The sequence below is a fragment of the Theobroma umbraticum genome, unplaced genomic scaffold (assembly GCF_002168275.2).
Source record: "Theobroma umbraticum cultivar Fairchild unplaced genomic scaffold, ASM216827v3 scaffold_51.0, whole genome shotgun sequence".
NCBI classification, from domain to species: domain Eukaryota; kingdom Viridiplantae; phylum Streptophyta; class Magnoliopsida; order Malvales; family Malvaceae; genus Theobroma; species Theobroma umbraticum.
Genome location: NW_018397260.1, coordinates 7,445,346 through 7,462,568, shown reverse-complemented (window position 1 = coordinate 7,462,568; position 17,223 = coordinate 7,445,346). Strand labels below are relative to the sequence as shown.

General features: G+C 39.4%; 5 protein-coding genes and 1 non-coding gene across 8 annotated transcripts; 4 read left to right on the top strand and 2 right to left on the bottom strand.

The window, feature by feature from the left end:
- The first annotated feature begins 122 nt into the window (after positions 1-122).
- On the top strand, positions 123-2,126 carry LOC110417431 (FKBP-like peptidyl-prolyl cis-trans isomerase family protein). Of its 2 annotated transcripts, none has more exons than XM_021429795.1 (6): positions 123-413; positions 703-773; positions 869-955; positions 1,121-1,270; positions 1,401-1,460; positions 1,748-2,126. In XM_021429795.1, the coding sequence occupies exons 1-6, from the start codon at positions 176-178 to the stop codon at positions 1,805-1,807; spliced, it is 666 nt and encodes a 221-aa protein (XP_021285470.1). In that variant the 5' UTR covers positions 123-175; the 3' UTR covers positions 1,808-2,126. The 2 variants fall into 2 exon arrangements, with proteins under 2 accessions (XP_021285470.1, XP_021285471.1); XM_021429796.2 differs by having other exon boundaries at positions 1,352-1,460; positions 1,748-1,765.
- Positions 2,127-2,172: 46 nt separating this feature from the next.
- LOC110417428 (Ribophorin I) lies at positions 2,173-5,932 on the bottom strand. The gene is made up of 10 exons (XM_021429792.2): positions 5,736-5,932; positions 5,399-5,443; positions 4,637-5,271; positions 4,398-4,545; positions 4,142-4,318; positions 3,734-3,802; positions 3,513-3,602; positions 3,153-3,311; positions 2,834-3,058; positions 2,173-2,557 (listed from the first exon to the last, which is right to left on the bottom strand). The coding sequence occupies exons 1-10, from the start codon at positions 5,829-5,831 to the stop codon at positions 2,366-2,368; spliced, it is 1,836 nt and encodes a 611-aa protein (XP_021285467.1). The 5' UTR covers positions 5,832-5,932; the 3' UTR covers positions 2,173-2,365.
- Positions 5,933-6,118: 186 nt separating this feature from the next.
- Positions 6,119-8,321, top strand: LOC110417430 (outer envelope pore-like protein). The gene is made up of 5 exons (XM_021429794.2): positions 6,119-6,276; positions 6,776-6,850; positions 6,955-7,107; positions 7,423-7,521; positions 8,107-8,321. The coding sequence occupies exons 1-5, from the start codon at positions 6,184-6,186 to the stop codon at positions 8,188-8,190; spliced, it is 504 nt and encodes a 167-aa protein (XP_021285469.1). The 5' UTR covers positions 6,119-6,183; the 3' UTR covers positions 8,191-8,321.
- Positions 8,322-10,084: 1,763 nt separating this feature from the next.
- On the top strand, positions 10,085-11,591 carry LOC110417429 (RING-H2 finger protein ATL80). Its single transcript, XM_021429793.2, has one exon. It carries the CDS (start codon positions 10,731-10,733, stop codon positions 11,307-11,309), a length of 579 nt encoding a protein of 192 aa, XP_021285468.1. The 5' UTR covers positions 10,085-10,730; the 3' UTR covers positions 11,310-11,591.
- Positions 11,592-14,015: 2,424 nt separating this feature from the next.
- On the top strand, positions 14,016-17,103 carry MCD1 (multiple chloroplast division site 1). 2 transcript variants are annotated; one of them, XM_021428225.2, is made up of 6 exons: positions 14,016-14,359; positions 14,449-14,522; positions 14,631-14,903; positions 15,266-15,432; positions 15,715-16,102; positions 16,198-16,632. In XM_021428225.2, exons 2-6 carry the CDS (start codon positions 14,478-14,480, stop codon positions 16,354-16,356), a joined length of 1,032 nt encoding a protein of 343 aa, XP_021283900.1. In that variant the 5' UTR covers positions 14,016-14,359; positions 14,449-14,477; the 3' UTR covers positions 16,357-16,632. The 2 variants fall into 2 exon arrangements, with proteins under 2 accessions (XP_021283900.1, XP_021283899.1); XM_021428224.2 differs by lacking the exon at positions 16,198-16,632 and adding an exon at positions 16,641-17,103 and having other exon boundaries at positions 14,027-14,359.
- TRNAW-CCA (transfer RNA tryptophan (anticodon CCA)) lies at positions 14,086-14,157 on the bottom strand. The gene has a single exon. It is a non-coding gene; the product is annotated as a tRNA-Trp (tRNA).
- Positions 17,104-17,223: the final 120 nt, after the last annotated feature.

Genomic DNA, 17,223 nt, shown 5'->3' with positions numbered 1-17,223 from the left:
ATAATTAAGATAGCCTTCATTAATACTTGAGAAGTGATGATAAAGGTAGGAAGAGGGAAAGATTGAACAGTTAAGGGTATAAAGGTAATTGGAGGCCAAATGGATAGATGTCGGTGGGCTTTGCTGGGTTTCTAACGACCTTAGCCTTTTCCAACTGCAGCAGGGCCAGGGGGTCATGGCATCAGTAAGAATTCTACAGAGATGGAACCTTGATTATCATAAAATCTGCTCAAAATGCAGTGCAAATCAAACGCACAACACAAAGCAAGTTGTTTTATCAATGCCCATTTCGAGAAGGCGTGCGATATTAGTCTCTTCAGTGCCTTTCTTTCTCGTGTCACTGCCCCAGTTCTCAGAGGCCAGAGAGAGACGCAACAAGAAGACCATCCCCATTGAAGACTATCTCACCACCCGTTAGTTGCTCCCTTCCTTTAGCTTTTGATCGTTTGTGCCTTTTGTGCATCCCATTCTTTCGCTTTTCTTCAACAATTTTCAATTTTGTCATAATCTCGCGTATCAAATTCACTTTGGTTGCTAATTTCAGTCCATAAATTACCGAAATTAGAACATACAAGTCAACTTTTGGTTTCACGTATTGGCATATGGCAAATGCTGCACAACTGGTGAGAATAGACCTTGAAAATATGTCTTGATGAGCATTTGAAAATAACTGTCCTTTGCTTTTTGTTGTTGAATCAACAGCCGAGGGATTGAAATACTATGATGTTGTCGAAGGAAAGGGTTCTGTAGCAGCAAAAGGATCAACTGTACAGGTCTCTTTGTAAATGAATACGTTCTATTCTATATTTGTGGATTCATATTAACCCTCTTCCCTTGCTTTTTTTTTTTTTTCTCTTTTCGGTTTCAGGTGCACTTTGACTGCATATATCGTGGTATTACTGCTGTTTCAAGTCGGGAGTCTAAACTTCTAGCTGGGAATCGTATCATTGCCCAGGTTATATCCTGTTATCTGTATATATACCATTTGTGTCTGGGAGCAGTGGTAGCACCAAGGACTATTTCTGTTCAATCAAAACAAGTAGCATTTTCTCCCAGAGATGTCAAGAATTCCTAACAAAAATATGATCTTGTAACACTCATTGTGTCATTCTTAACTCAGCCATATGAATTCAAGGTTGGAGCTACTCCAGGGAAAGAAAGGAAACGAGATTTTGTAGACAACCCAAATGGGTTGTTTTCTGCACAAGCTGCACCAAAGCCCCCACCAGCTATGTACTCAATAACCGAAGGAATGAAAGTGGGGGGAAAGGTAATGACATCGGCTTTCTTTCCTTACTCGTTTGGTTTTGATAACTTCTCTAAATCTCCTCTTTCCTTCTTATCATCTCAGCTATTACTTTACAAGCTTTTGTTTGATCTTCTCATATTATGTTTTCTAGAGGACTGTCATTGTTCCTCCAGAGGCGGGCTATGGCCAGAAAGGAATGAATGAGATCCCGGTAAAGTCCTTGTCTGTGTCTTATGTAATGTAGCTCTTTTCAATGGCTGACAAAATTGGTGAAGCTATAGCTTTTCTCCACGATCCGCAGATTTGAATTCTTTAATATTGCTATGTGTCTTCAGACTGGACATCGTAGTAGTAGTTAAACAAATAGGCAGATTTGTGAAATCCTGCCTCATTCAGCAGCATGTATATTATATTTCTTTTGGAGACAAAGTAACCTGTCAGGTCAGCAATTGAGTTTTAAAGACCCAAACTAAAGATATTCATATATGTTCTGTGCAGGCAGGAGGCACATTCGAGCTAAACATTGAGCTTTTGCAAGTGATGCCACCCGAGAAGTAAAGCCTTTCACTTCTACCTTCTCCCGGAAATGGCATGGCAGTGGAAAAGGCCTTTACTTTCCAGTTACGCCCATTTCCCCACTCGTGGTCTCTCGCCCTTTTAACTGAGATTGTTCGTCGTAATTTACGGCCCAATACTGAACAAGATCTTGCTTTGGGTGGATATTTGTACAGACCTGTTTATTTTGATGTCCTGTCAGGAACGTCAATTTTAAATCCTGAGTGGAATATCAATGATAACACAAATCAGTTTGTTTCTTTGTTCCTGAGAAACTCCGATTATGAGCTGACTTAAATAAAACTGATTATTTTGGAGCCAATCATCCTTGCTAACTGATTCTTTTTCCCTTTCAAGGTAAGTTGGGCAGAGATTTAACCATTCAATATTGAATTGCATGTAAAAGTCATATAGATTAAAGAACAAACAACGCTCCAGAGATAAACAAAAGAAGAAAACATTGAAACCAGGGTTAACTCATCTAGAATCCTTAAACAAAATTCTGACCACCGCAATACAAATGGCAAGGTCATCTGTTTGGACCAATATACTATGCCTACTTTATATATCATCAATGAACTCAAGAAGATCGTCAACCTCCTGCCTCAATGCTGTAAGTTTCTGTTGCTGCAACGCCACCCGGTTCTCAATATCCCGTGCCCCAGACTTCTTCTCATAGCCATCCACCACTGTAGAATGCTTTGCCATCACCTTCTCTTGCAATTCTCTCTCCTTAGCCACCAGCTCTTCCACCTATACAGACATCCAAAAGAAATGACTTAACCAACAGTCTATAAAAGCAAAATAAAACTTGACGGTACAAATGCTACTGACATCCCGAGCAAAACAGAATATTTCAGTCATGCACAGTCAAGTTCAACTTAAAATACTGTCAGAAATCAAGGGTTAACCAATTTTATCAAAATAAGGTGTTGCAACAAATGAAAAATCTGAAAGGCCAAAATCACATATTCAAATTGATCTAGAAAAGCCGAGCAAAAACACCAATGATGTAAAAGACAGGTGAACCTTGGGCAATATTTGAGCAGCTGATGGAGAAGAGTGTAAGAAGGTCAGCAATGGTTTCAATTCTTTTGACAGCTCCTTTAACAAACCATCAGCTGCTTTTCGAGCAGCTTTACAGGCTTGAACATCCCCTGTCCTAGAAAGATCACGTAGTGATGCTTCCAGCTTATCATGTGTTGTCAAGCACCGGCTTATGATATTCTGAACCTGCTGAATCGCACCCTGAACCTGAAATTATGGAGAACAAAGTCTATAACTGATGTGCTTGTACATGATGATTATAGGTAGAGCCAAGTAAACAGCGTAGTGTAATCCTACTCACCTCTTCCCACTGCTGTTTAGCCAAATAAGAAGCAGAAGACTTGGAGATTGATATGTCAGCATGCATATAAACAATGCAAGCAACAAAAAGAAAGAAAAATCCTGAAATTAGCATCAGTGGCTCTCTAAGCATCGATAGTTTGTTGAACTTGTAATAGACCTGAAAAGTAAACAAACATCAGAACAAGAAGTGCAGCATAATATCAATCCATTAAAGTACATAACTCTGTAAATATAAGATTATTATATATCCTAATATCCAATATTCTTCATTTGGAGATATCAGACTTGAGGCCTTACGCTAATATGCTAGAACCAGTGTGCACGCCATTCAGATTGAAAATGGACAAAACATCAATACCTGAAAATATTGGTTGTGCTCCGGCACAACATTAGTCTTTTCCAGCACAACTACTGGTCTACCATCAATATCCAAGTGGGAGATTTTGGCCTGCATACAATCATAAGCACATTATATATAAAAAACCACAGCCTTCAGATTCCAAATTCTGCACAAACATGAACCCTAAATTATAAAAATATATGGTCAATAGCAACAGAAAATCTTAAGCCTTCTAATACCTCTTGCCACTGCTTCACAGGAAATGGAGCTGATACAGATATGTCACTAGAACCCTCGGGCAACACAACCTGTAAATCAAAATACCACGTCAAGGTAAGGCTGCTAGTAAAGCAATTTTCTTGTTATTCAGCAGCCTGCAACTAATATATCACACATGCATATCTTAGCTCTGAGGATCATAATAATACTGCAGCTTCAGTTTTTCGTGGAAAACATGTCTTATACACAATAAATAACTAAGAAATATATCATGTCCTAATAGAATAACAGTTGTAAGCACTTAAATACACTTTTTAATATAAGTTTCAGGCAAAGTTCGGATAGATACTCCCAATCAATTTCCACCCCACCATCATTCTGAGGCCTAAAGAAAGATATCTAAATCAAAATATCTACATGCTACCAACCTTCACAATGAGAGTATCAATAATCAACTCAACCATTGGGCTACTAAAAGTGATGTTAAGAAAGCGTTTCCCCTCTAATTTATACAAGAAGTCCTGAAGTGGCAAGCCATATCCAACGGTAAAAGCAGTTTTCCAGCCACCAAACATGGGGTACCTTGGTTCAATCAATAGTTCAGTCTGCAAAGACAAATAGCACTTCAGTAAAAATAGAATACCTAGAGATAGATACTCTTTAAATCCTAATCTGCATTACAACCTTTTTGGAGTCACCCCACAGATGAGATGTTGATATATTGCCAATTTCATCCCTGTAATAAACAGAATGAGCCCTTGGTGGCAAATTTGCAACAAGATACCTAAAGGCTGATGCACCTCGAAGATTTGGTCTAGCCTGGAAATCAAGCCTGCAGCATCAAGGCAAGAAGTCAGAAACAAACTTCCAACCTCCTGTGGCACTCACCACAATCCATAAAAAGGAAACATAAGAGAAATAACCTGGAAAATTCACCCTTGCTTCGGGCACCACCATGGACGAGCTTGTAATGCTCGGTGACCTGCACGTTACCCCAATGGGAGACTTCTATCTCTCTCACCAATTCCTGAGCAACAGCGAAGGGTTCATTGCTCTCAAAATGAACGACAATGGGTGAGTACGAGAATGCAGGAAGATTCTCATAAGGACCATATTTGATTTCTGAACCATGAATCTTTGTGTTCTCCAGTTTTGTATAGGATTCAATTCTAGAATCGGGCAATTTAATGCTTAGGGACTGGACCTTGACAACATAAGGAGATAGATAGTATGCACTTTCCTGGTAAACTACAAGCTGAATATCAGCCTGAGTGATTTGCTCAGGAATAGGTTGCAAGGCATGGGTATATACAGCCAAGACATCAAAAGTGAAGCTATCACCCTCAGCTAATCCCTTAGGCAATGACACTGAATAGAATGTTAAAGCAGGAGGCATGTCTTTCGGGCTGGCGACCTCAACAGGGAGAGCAGCGGCAGAATTTTTTGCTTTCCCTTTTCCTTCATGTTGGGTAGCCATCAAATATGCCAACTTTTTCGCTTGAAGCTCGGGAAAAGCCAACAGAACCTCAGACACCATCTCAGGACCTCCATTCTCCACCTAGAAGACAATATCACAGCACTTGTAAGAGAACCGATATTCAAAAAAAAAAAAAAAGAGAAACAGTTGAGAGATTTAGCAACTGCAGAGTGAAAGGAAAAGTGAGCAATGAGCATTAGTGAAGCACCTTTAAACTTGAAGAAATCCGTACAATTTGTGATGTCAAATAAATCTGCAACACCACAAGAAACGCCGTTAGCATAAAGATTACAGTTTGCAGAGATCAAAGAGATACCGGCAGGTCAACCAAAGATACTAATTCTGAGATCGATAAAAGAATCTCCCGAAACAGGAAAATGAAGCTCAAAAAAAATGAAAATAACAAGATGCAGCGAATCAATCACAGAAAAGGAACTTAAAAATATAACATATTACAAACCCTAGAAGCCTCGAGAAAAAGAACACGGGGAAATGAAAAATTGAATCGAGAAGGAGATAGAAACGTAAGAGAAGAGGAAACTTACGCGTCGATCGACTTTGGAGAGGACTAGATCGGAGATTGCCGGTGATGCCAGAATTGCGATTGTAAACACAAGTAAACCAAACCTCGAAATCTCCATTATCGACCAATCTCTCCCCCACCAGATGCACTTCGGACTTCACTTCAGACTTTCTCGGCTTAACTCTTTTTTTCTTTTCCTACCCTCTTCCTCCTCTGTTTTACTTTTATTGCAACGTGCTTCAATTCCAACTGCTCGATGGCCGGGTCGGATTCTGTTCATAATAATGGGCTGGATTTGGCCCACCTAAAATTGGGCTTTCAAGTAGTTCACCAGGACCAGGCCCAAATTCCTTCAGCCCGCAAGTTTGACACGTTGCTTTAGGTTTCTGGTATCTTGGCTTTCAACAAGTGCGTTGCGTAGTCGTACAAACTAGAAAATTAGATTAGATAGGAACTGCAGATAGAAAGAAATGGAGACATCGTTGAGGTACGGTGGAGATTCCAAAGCTCTAAGAATCCACGCCAAGGAGAAGTTTCCTATCGATTCCAAAACCCATTTGCAGGTTTGTTTCTCCAAGCTCTCGGCTCGTCTGCTTTTATTTGCGCTTTCAGTTTTTGCCTTTTTACTTCTATCCCTGAGATGTAGGATTTCACTACTAAACATATAATTAAAGATTGAAACTTTACGGATTACGGTTTCTTTCCAGCTTTTGTTTATCATTTCTTTGACTTCTGGTGTGCTCCTTGCTTAACTTGGCCAGACTGTTGATTCCTTATTGCGTAGCAGAGTGCTAGAATTCCTGCAATTTCCGTAGATTAAATGTGTTATTCAGCCTGCAAGATATTTACCCCTTTGGGCAGCTCAAAATTGAGATTTGAACGTGAATGCTAGATATTGCAAATACCCAAAAGGAAATTGTTTTTTTTAAGTGACCTTATGCTTTTGTCGTATTAGGGGAGAATTGTACACGTATACATCTTGAATCCATTTTATTTGAGTAATCTTTATTGAAATTTTATTGTAGTAATTGTTTTCTTACATCTTCTGTATCTGTACATTAGGTTCATGGCGAGCTAGACACAAAAACTGGAGCCCCGAGTAACTTTTGTGCTATGATAAGGCACTTCTATCCTGATGTATGTTGTCCCCAATAGTTATGCTCTTGTTTTACGAACATTCACTTGCAAACTTTAGCTTTTTGTTTTCCAAGTTTATTAACATGACTGATAAGTTTCTGTAGTTACTTACAAGCCTTGGTGTAGGAATGCGCTATGATAAGCGTGATAAGGTGCGGTACACAGTGCGAGGAAAAAAGTCTTTTCTTGTAGCCAACAATGGTTTGGTAAACTTCGTTGTCAAGGGAAGATACGATGTTGACCAAGAATTCAAGGGGGTTGGTGCTGCCTTTAAGTTTTCAGAGCATTTATTTAGTGCTTGATGTTTGAAGAATAATTCTTGCTAATTTTGGTTCACATGATTCAATTTTTCCTCAAAAAGCCATTTTGAATTGATGCCCATGAGTACATTTTACACACTTCTTCCTTCTTTCTTATTTTTGATTGGAATGATGCCATCAAAGCTTCCTTTAATTCTAGTGATTCTTTAGGGAGATAACTGCAGTTATTTATTCCTATGAGTGTAATCCATATCCTAACTTATACATAGCTCTAGCTTTCGTTACTAATAGTTTATGCAACTATCATGACAGACGAAGTCAGAAGGAGCTGCTGAATTTACTTTTAGCATATTCAATTTCCAGAGAGACCAAGATGTTAGACTCAAACTTGGCTATGAAGTATTTGACAAGGTAATTCCTTTTTATAAATGGTATTTGAACGTCTAAAATATCGATCTTTGGGAGGGAAATGTATTAAATGTTAATTATTTCTATATCTTCTTTTTTTTATTTTTAGTGTTGCCCATCATCTATCTTGATCAATTGATCATTTGGGCATGTTTCAGTTTGTTTTTGGAGAGAGCCTTAAAAATGCACTAGTCTTAGTTCTAGGATTTAATTGCATTTTTTATTTTCCAAGTCATGTTTGTAGTGAAACATCTAATTATCAATTTCCATGTGCCACCCTACTTGTCATCTTTGCAACATCTTGTTATCTCACCCAAATGCAACTTTTTAGAGCACTTGGAATCTTAGTACACTGTAACATTAGTAAATTCTTTTAACATGAGATTGCTTTTTACAATTTGTGCAAAAAATTTAGTAATTTTGATGTGGAAAGCATTAAATATGAATAACAAGAACGGTTGAGTCAATTTTTGCTTGTGGTTTCCTCCTAGTAATCTATGCATTGTATCTTTTCTTCCCGTTAACTTCTGAAGTTCCTTTGTTTAAGCTCTCCTTTTTTTAATTTCTTGGTGAAAATTCCTCTTGCAGGTTCCATATATGCAGATTAGGGAAAATAATTGGACCCTCAATGCTGACATTAATGGTAGATGGAACATAAGATACGATTTGTGAGAATGTACAAGATTGACCTCATTTGGTGGTGAGCTATGTGAGTCCCAAAAACATAATGTTCATTTTGATTCTGATGGACAGACAGCTGTGTTGAGGCTGATTGGTGTCATGGTTCATTGACTATTTTCTTCCGTTTTGGGGTTTTCTTTTTCTTTTTCTTTTTCTTCTTCTTCCAGTCAAATCCTTATGCCTTGCCATGGTGATTGAATGGGTTTAGAATTTTTGTACCGCCATAGGGAAGGGTTCAAAAAATGACAACCGGATTTTAGGCTAGACGCATTTTCGACTAAAATCCATGTAGGAAACGGGCCACATGTCGGGAATTGATGATACAACTCTCATGCTGAATTATATGCCTGGAAGATAGATGCCACATCTTGCAGGTCTTAGATATGGTTTTGATTTCAAGAAAATTTTGATCATCGATTCTCCACCATCTTACCATGGTTGATTCATTTTGTACAACTCACAAAAATCATCCTGATATGAGAGGATTCGGAAATTGAAAAACTGAAAAAGAGAGAAAGATATAGCCGGTGTTGGGGCCATGAGTTCCAACAAGGAAAGAGCAAAGTAAGAAGGGATGTGTCGTCGTCCCCTTGCAGTTCCCACTCAACCTGGCCCGCCACTTCCCGGAATCAAGGTACAAGGGGTCTGTGCTAGTGGACCTTGTTCTGTTTGTAAATCTGATTAAAAATTACTAGGCAAGGGATGAAAAATTAAATATCAAAACCTATAAAGTGGTAGAAATAATTAGTGGTAAGACCATAAGCCAAGTTGTTCCACTAACCTTGCACTGGTCGAGTCAAACAAGAGTCGTATTCAAACGGTAGTTCACTTGAGTAGGCTAGAAGAACATTGTAAAACAGGAGGTGGGTAGTGGGAGTGGGAGAGCATGAAGATATCAAGGGGGTCGATAAAAGGATAATCACGACCGAGGAGGAGGATGAGATTGGCAATGGCTCACAACTTTCCAGTTTGACTCGCACGTCACGAGAGACAACTTGTCCGTTGCTCGCTGCCTAGGCATGTGTAGTTGGGCGGAGACTTTGACTTGGTGTCCAAATCTGGAAAGCGAAGAGTTGGGAAGCTCATCCCTCGTGGTCCTGGGCAACGTTTTCGTGGGAGATACTGTTGAAAACAAACTTTTCCCACGCACTTTTCAACATGCTTAGGTGATGAGAAATCGTCAATGAATACGTAAAGAAGATATAGCCACTTTTCCATCTGTTAATATATGTAGACATGTGTGTGGTATGATCATTCAAAACGTTAAAACCTTGAAAAAACAAAGTTTGGATTGAAAGAACAAAATGGGAATGGGAAACACGCACGGACAAATGCACCCAAGGTTAGCTATGGGCAATAAATGCATTAAAAATTGTGTCCATCATGCTGCCTGATGTGGAATGGGGATCCCTGGCGCTTGTTGATGTTTGGTCAACAAAAGTGGACTACATTCTTCAATATCATTTCTTTTAATTAAAAATACATAGTTTTGGGTTCAAATCCCACCACTTCTTTTTGTTTTGTTTTTCAGGGTAATTCCTTTCACTTGTCATTTTTGTCCCTTGTGTGCTCGTCTATCAGCGACTCACTAAAGCAAAAATATAGATGAATGATCAGATTAACCCGAATAATTCAAAACAAGGAGCAATCGAATCTTGAAACGTGGAGAAGATATTGTGCTTTCACCCTGTTTATCTGACAAGTGACAACGAATCAAAGGGTGCCCGAAAATTTGTCCCGAAGAGAAATACGTGCATTAGTTTCGAGACACTTAAGCAGATTTGAGAACAAAGAGTAGAACATGAAGCTAACTTCCCAACGTGTATCAGCATTAATGGTACAAAACCACAAGCCGCTGCAACTTCTCTGTTTCTTTTGGTTGACACGAAAAGACAATCCAAAGAGCCTTTGTTGTAGCAACCTAAAGCATAAAGAAAGGGAACCGAAAAAAATAATGAAGAATCGAAGAACTAATTAGCCTGTTAGCCATCTTTGGCCTCTGTCATTGTTTTTTTTTTTCTTTTGCTTTGGCAACAGCAGAGACAAGACCCTTTTAATCTGCTTCTCTTTTGCCCGGCAAAGTATTAGGCTTCCTCTTTCTTGCTCATTCATTCTGGCAAAATAAGGAAAATCATGATCTACATAATTCAAAAATACGACTTTCGATCTTAAACTGTATCAGTAGAATAAAAAAAGGGTGGGATCGAAGGAAAAGACAGTTCTTTCAAACGAATTTGACAATTATTACGGGATGATACTGAAGTCAAAATGAGGAGACTTGCATGCAGGGGTGTAGATGAATGAGTTGAAAAACAGAGGGTCATTCATGGAAAGGAAACATTAAAAATGGTGGTAATTAATTATTCTAGTAGTAGTAATTAACAAACAAATTAGACCGCGAAATCAAAGAGATTCTTGATTTACTATAAAAACCCATCTAAAATCATTACTTCAACAGAAAACGTTAGAACAACTTGACACAACACCAACACTACGGTACGGTACATAAACGAATTTCTCTCTCTCTGCACATGACTCGTCCTTTCAGGCTCCTAGGAGCCGCCAACTCCTCGGCAACTAGCGAGCCTCCGCCGCCGCCTGAACAAGCGGCAACCGTCGACTCCGACTTCGTCGTAATTCTTGCAGCTCTCCTCTGCGCCCTTATCTGCGTGCTGGGCCTCATCGCTGTCGCACGCTGCGCCTGGCTTCGCCGACTTTCCGGCGGCTCTGCCTCCAACCCAGCAGATACACCCCGTCCTACGCCTCCTGCCAACAAGGGCCTCAAGAAGAAGATCCTCAAGTCCCTCCCTAAAGCCACCTTTTCAGCTGAATCTTCTGCCAAATTCTCCGATTGCGCGATTTGCCTGACGGAGTTCGAGGTGGGCGATGAAATCCGGGTGCTGCCGCAGTGCGGCCACGGCTTCCACGTGGCCTGCATCGACACTTGGCTGGGGTCCCATTCTTCCTGCCCTTCCTGCCGTCAGATTCTGGTAGTTGCCAGATGCCGCAAGTGCGGCGGTTTGCCCGGGTCGGGGGCTTCAACCTCTGGAACTGACTCTGAGGTCGGATTGAAGGAGCGTGAAGATGATGTCAATAGGTTCTTGCCCTAGCCTCTCAGTCTCAGGGTTCCCCATTTTTTCTTTCTTTTCGAAGTTAATTCTGTTAGGTTAGTTTGCCTCCTGAATTGTTACTACTACTACTAGCATTTAGGTTTGGACTTTATTCGAATTTCTGTGTAGTGCTATTTGGTTTGGTGTATGTATAAGTTAAGTGGTACTTATGTATGTAAAAAATATAGGCAGAATTCAGAATGTCAGATTCCTGTAAGGACATGATTAGTTCAGATTACCCACACAAAAAAGATTAATGGTTTCAGAATGAAAATTGAGCAACTTTTCCGTGATGTGAGTTCCCTTCCATTTTGTCAAGTAATCAATACTTCTCTGGAACTAAACATCCCAGATGCCAACACTTGACCCTGAACAGCTTGCATTAATTCATAAATACAGCCTGAGCTGATCTAAGCTATGTTTTGAAGTTAAAGTAAGTGTACCCCTTATGTTGATTTGCTTTGCTGCCTTTTTGTTCTGTTCGGACTGTGGTCTGGTTCTTCACTTTCCTTGTCTTTTCTTTTTTCCTTTGGTTAAAGTCTGGTTCTTCGCTTTTACCAGAAGAAAATGATTGAACTCTCAGTTCAGGAATTTCTTTCGCAATGGTCCTTTCATGTTGAAGTGGCTTTTGTTACATGTTCTTTCTTTCTTTATTACTAATGTCCATCTCAAATTCTCAATGAGACTGGGGGCTGGTTTTTGTTTCCCGTTGCCTGAATTCTTATGACAGTTACTTGAAATAAAGAAAGCAAATCACAAAGTAAAATGGGCCATGGAATCGGTGGAAAGAAATGGGACCCCCTCAAGATGGCAGGAGGACCATCTAAAGTGAAGAGAAGAGAATCTAAATCCTGAAAGCGGGAGCACCTGTCAAACACGAGTCCTTTCATTTCCAGCACTTGAGCCTGTAAGAGAGATCTGTTGCTTGCTTTTTTGTAGGACGATCATGCAATCTGAAAGGAAAAGATTTGCCCATTCATGAACCGCCTCCTGTTACATTTTGATTTTGATGCTGTTAACAGTCGATCTCTTTTGTTTTTCCCGGGTACTTTTATACCTGATAAGCCAAGATAAAGTGGGTTGCTACATGTTTAAGCAACTTGTTTTGCCTTTTGGCCTTTTGGGTTTTTCATTTTCTTTTTATTTGGTAGGTCTGGGTATCAGGATTCTCGTTGCACGTCCAGGAGCATGCAATGCTGTAACTTTCTCTTCACTTACTAGGGGTTAAAAGCACCCAAGACTTTCCTCTTGTTTATCAACTTGGGGTGGATGAATTTTTTTTCTTTTAAGAATTTTCTCTCCTGTTTCACCACTATAATCATAGGTCAGAACCTGCTTTCTCGCATGACAAAACCATATGCTCCAGTAAGTAATTATTTAAGTAATCCAAGGGGTTGGTATGTGCCAACCTCCTAAGTCCATTGAGTGCAAGCAATAAACAAAAAGGGTCAATTGACATTGGACAATGATTTCACCCAGAGAAAAGGGGAAAACACCATGCCGTCGTTTTGCATTATATTTCAAGTTAAATACTCATTTTGGCAGCTTCCGAATTGCCTCCTTTTTATTTTTTAACATTTAGAAAATCCAAAGCTATTGCCGATGCATAAGGTCGGCAGTGCCTAAAAATGGCAACTGGGGTTGGTTTTGAATTGATCACTAACTATCAAACTTCGTTTCTTATTACAAACAGGTGATGGAAACAAGATTGTGACAACCACTGGCAGACTCCGAACAAAAATGAGTAAATTAATGTCTTAAGATATCGTTAATTATTTACTTAATGTTCACATAAAGATAACTCCAAATTTTTCAAACACTATGTCATCTCCTTTCTTGTCTTGACCTAACAAAGATGGCGTTGGTCCACCTTACGCTGGTTTATGACCATTTGTTTATCGATAAAACCTTAAAATATATCCCTTTTATTTTCAAGCCGTCCATTAAAATAAGGTGGATGGTCCAGTAGAGTACTAGAATGGCCCATCACTCCGGGAGTTCACGCCAGCCTGTCGTTTACCACAACAGGATATATATATATATATATATATATATATATATCTCACATTCACATGGAAGAAACGTTATCAGAGAAAATAAAAGAAGGCCAAGGCAGGCAAGCAGTGGAGATAATTCAGACGGTGCATGGAAATATTGAGTTTTGGGAGGGGGAGTCTGGCTCAACGCTCATGCAATGTGCATGTCTGCATTCTATGTAGCAAGATGATGTCAATTAGTCCTAGCTGCTTAAATTTGTTTTTCTTGTTCAAAAGAAACTTGATTAACTAGGAGGATATGAATTAAAGACGTTAATGCGCATCTAGGACGTTGAGCAATTTGCTTGACTCTTAGTTAATTAATTAAGCTGGCCAACATTTGAGAGTAGCTAGCTAGGTCAAGTGGGACTAGTAGGATATATATGATAATATTTATAACATATAGTATAGAATTAGGGAAATTCTATAGTATTGCTCAGTGGGTAAGTGATGGTGGAGGGTCATAAGAATTTCAAAGCAATCATTTCTGGTATTTATGCTTCAAAAATATTTTCAAAAGGGAAAAAAGACCAACACCTACAAAACCATCCTTTATTAAAGGGGCCGAAAAACATACCTGTAACAAAATTGACATCCATGTACTGGACTGGCCTAAATTTGTCGTCGTTCAAAGTGCATCTTTGTCCTAGAATAAATTCTTCAGTGAACCAAGCAACCCAAAAATAAAAAATAATAAAAAAATCCATTGTGAAAAAAAGAAAAGAAAGTTTTGCGGGATTTGAACCCGACGTGAATCGAACACGCAACCTTCTGATCTGGAGTCAGACGCGCTACCATTGCGCCACGGATCCGCTTGCTATGCTTTGGTTCGGTCTTTCGTGAAGGCTGGGAGATTTCTCTTTTTGGGGGGTTTTCTGGGAGACCGATGGTTTACAGTTCGTCACACACTCGGGAAGATTTCTTTGGGAGTACGAAGCATGGTGGGTGATTAACTGAAATGTGAGGAGTCTGCTGGCTACTGCTTACGGCTCTGCTAGTGACATCTTTTCAACGGTAATTTGTCAAATCGTAACCTGAACGTACTGTTGTTATCTACTAAATCTCGAGGGGATGGCTAATACCCCTCTGTTATTGTTTTTCAGTACGAGAAATCTCTATCTCCGAAATCCTAATGGCATCAGTTTGGAGTCTACACTTCCATTCCCTTCCTTTCCAGGTAAATCCCAAAATTTTCTTCCTAATGGTTTCTCTTACATATTCTCTGCCATTGAATTGTTTTTGTTTTTCTTTTGTGTGTGTTGGGGGATCAACTGTGTGATAACAGCCTTCAATTCGGGGGTGGAAGGACCGGGTTTCTTCAGATGAAACACCTTTCCTGCTACATCGTAGCCTAAGCCAACAGCTAAGCTGGATTCAGCTAACAACTAACAGAAAGTTTTTGCTGAGAGCCATCAATGATTCAGTGAGCTCCGATGTGGACCAGCGTGCCCAAAATGAGGTGGTAGATACGGCGAAACAGACTCTTGGGGTAGATTCCAAAGACCCACTTTCCACCTTTCAGGAATCCATTGCATCTTTCCCTCCAGTTGTTTTCCTGGTAATATTCAGTTATCTATATTTTATTTGATAAGAAACGGATAATTTTTCTTGGTGATTAAGCAGGTTTTGGTTTCATTTTATACTAGGGTCCTGAAATGTAGTTGCTAGGTTAGATGTTGTGCGCACATTAGTTTTACTTGAAACCATTTACTGCTTATATAGAATTTTTTTAGCATTAGACCCCTATTGGTGGTAAGGATTACTCCAGTATTGATCATTGTTTACTTTGTTTTGCTAGTCATTGTTACATTTGCTTTTCATTGCCATTGTCAGAAAAACCAGTAGAGGCAGTGTTTGTATGGATTACTTGACAAAAAAAGTCTAATATGAAAAGCCATGGCCATTTCTTGTTTGTCTCAGATGAAAACATGCCCTGGAAATAACTTTGCAATTGGGTTGTGCATTGCAATTGCAATTCTGGTTGTTGCTGTGAGAGCATACATGGCGAGGAAGTCAAGGCAGTGCCGTCCTGGTTCTGTGGCTGATCTTGTAAGGCGTGGCCAGCTAAGATCAGATAGAAGAGGCATGTATGATTTCGTTCTGTAACACTTTCTCCTTTGTCTTGTGGCTGCCTCTGCAAAGGATGTAAATTTCATGAACTTATTGCTTTTCGGGCAAATTTCATGTTATTTAATCTTGGGGGGTAATTATTTATTCTTAAGGGCTAGCATTGCATTGCGTATGATCAATCATTTTTAATTACTGCTACTATAGGTTGTGTGCAGTTCTGTCACGTTTCACAGCTTTGGCTACAATGTGCATTCCTTGTGTTAATGGTGTAGTTTAATTCTTAAATCTGTTTTTTACAGATCAAGACCTCTCAAGTATGAAGACCCATTTAATAATCCATTTGTGAAGGTTGGCAAGAGCAATTCAACTGTAGAGATGTGTGGAAAGCTTTATCGCTTAGCTCCAGTTACACTTACCAATGAGCAACAAGCTATCCATCAGAAAAGGAGGTCAAGAGCATACCAGTGGAAGAGACCTACAATGTTCCTTAAAGAGGGGGATTCAATTCCTCCTGATGTTGACCCTGACACAGTCAGATGGATTCCTGCAAATCATCCTTTTGCAACCACTGCTAATGACATTGATGAAGACCTGGCGCAAAACAATGTGTACCAAAAACATGGTGTTCCATTCCGTATTCAAGCTGAGCATGAGGCACTGCAGAGAAAGCTTGAAGCTCTACAAAATGTAAGTAGTTTTAAGGTCTTTCAGTGGTAACACGATTGTATATCTAATAAGTTGCTCACAGGTTAGGTGGCTTATATATTGATAATCTTTTGTAGTCATTGCAAGTAGGTGACTTTGTTTGGGAACTCAACATGGTAACACCATCGGTTATTTTGGATGAGAAGCCAAGTGATAAATGCACCAGATTAGTGCCTTATATCAACCAAGAAACTGAATTTGTTTGCACATTCTTTTGGCAACTGCAATGTGTATGATGGACTGTTGCTAGCATGAAATTAAGAGTTTTCTTCATACATTTCTGCTTATCTTAAATGAGTTTTTATTCTGTGTAGTGTGTTGGGGATTCACATCTGCAGGTCGTTGATCTATATAACTTTTTATCTACTCATTGTTTTAATGGGGCCATAATTATGCAAAGTCCTTTTTGCATATATAGGGTTAGTGATTACTGTTGTAAACGTGGTTACCTGTGTATACTGTAGGTTGCTGCCTTATTTCTGGAGATTCCCTTTGAAAACTTGAATGTTTTTGTTTGCAGGAAGAAAAATTGAATAATTTATTTATTGACAGTAGAAATGCTAAAGATTTCCAGAGGCCATTCAAATTAAATGCCAGGCCAGATGAACTTGCCGAGGAGGGCCCCATTAACAATCACACAGTTGACACTAAGCCCCCTAAACCAGAGCGTGCCTCCAATTCCATTGAAAGCAACTTGTCTTCTGAGGAAACGCAGAAACCCTGAAATATCTGGTGGCCTTTGTGTCAGTTTATGAATACTATTTTCAGCAATGAATTCCTGATTTTGTAGTATGTGAAAGATAATATCCTTGTGAATTACCACTGGAATTGATTTTGAGGTACAGCCAAGCCTGGGGTGCAATTGTAAAAGGGGGAGCAAGGTTGTACAAATAGTTGCAGTGTTTGATATGATTATTGAAATGCAGTTTGCTCTATGTTAAGATCCTTTAGAGCAATTATTTGGGCCTGTATGTATCTGAAGAATTACCGGATTTTTTTATTATAACATCTTTGAAAGGAATTTTCACTAAATTACTGGCAGTATGATATCGAGTTCTAAGACTACTTCCAAACAAGAACTGATGGAGGGAGTAGCTCAGTCG

Bases quoted from the DNA above. Each gene is read 5' to 3' on its own strand.
- LOC110417431 (XM_021429795.1), top strand. From the start codon at position 176: ATGGCATCAGTAAGAATTCTACAGAGATGGAACCTTGATTATCATAAA. The intron at 774-868 runs GTCTCTTTGTAA...TTTCGGTTTCAG, and splicing joins CAAAAGGATCAACTGTACAG to GTGCACTTTGACTGCATATA. The intron at 1,271-1,400 runs GTAATGACATCG...TATGTTTTCTAG, and splicing joins GAATGAAAGTGGGGGGAAAG to AGGACTGTCATTGTTCCTCC.
- LOC110417428 (XM_021429792.2), bottom strand. From the start codon at position 5,831: ATGGAGATTTCGAGGTTTGGTTTACTTGTGTTTACAATCGCAATTCTG. The intron at 3,059-3,152 runs GTGAGTAGGATT...CCATAATTTCAG, and splicing joins CTAAACAGCAGTGGGAAGAG to GTTCAGGGTGCGATTCAGCA. The intron at 2,558-2,833 runs GTTCACCTGTCT...ATGTCTGTATAG, and splicing joins CTGCTCAAATATTGCCCAAG to GTGGAAGAGCTGGTGGCTAA.
- LOC110417430 (XM_021429794.2), top strand. From the start codon at position 6,184: ATGGAGACATCGTTGAGGTACGGTGGAGATTCCAAAGCTCTAAGAATC. The intron at 6,851-6,954 runs GTATGTTGTCCC...AAGTTTCTGTAG, and splicing joins TAAGGCACTTCTATCCTGAT to TTACTTACAAGCCTTGGTGT. The intron at 7,522-8,106 runs GTAATTCCTTTT...TTCCTCTTGCAG, and splicing joins GCTATGAAGTATTTGACAAG to GTTCCATATATGCAGATTAG.
- LOC110417429 (XM_021429793.2), top strand. From the start codon at position 10,731: ATGACTCGTCCTTTCAGGCTCCTAGGAGCCGCCAACTCCTCGGCAACT.
- MCD1 (XM_021428224.2), top strand. From the start codon at position 14,478: ATGGCATCAGTTTGGAGTCTACACTTCCATTCCCTTCCTTTCCAG. The intron at 14,904-15,265 runs GTAATATTCAGT...TGTTTGTCTCAG, and splicing joins TCCCTCCAGTTGTTTTCCTG to ATGAAAACATGCCCTGGAAA. The intron at 15,433-15,714 runs GTATGATTTCGT...TGTTTTTTACAG, and splicing joins AGATCAGATAGAAGAGGCAT to ATCAAGACCTCTCAAGTATG.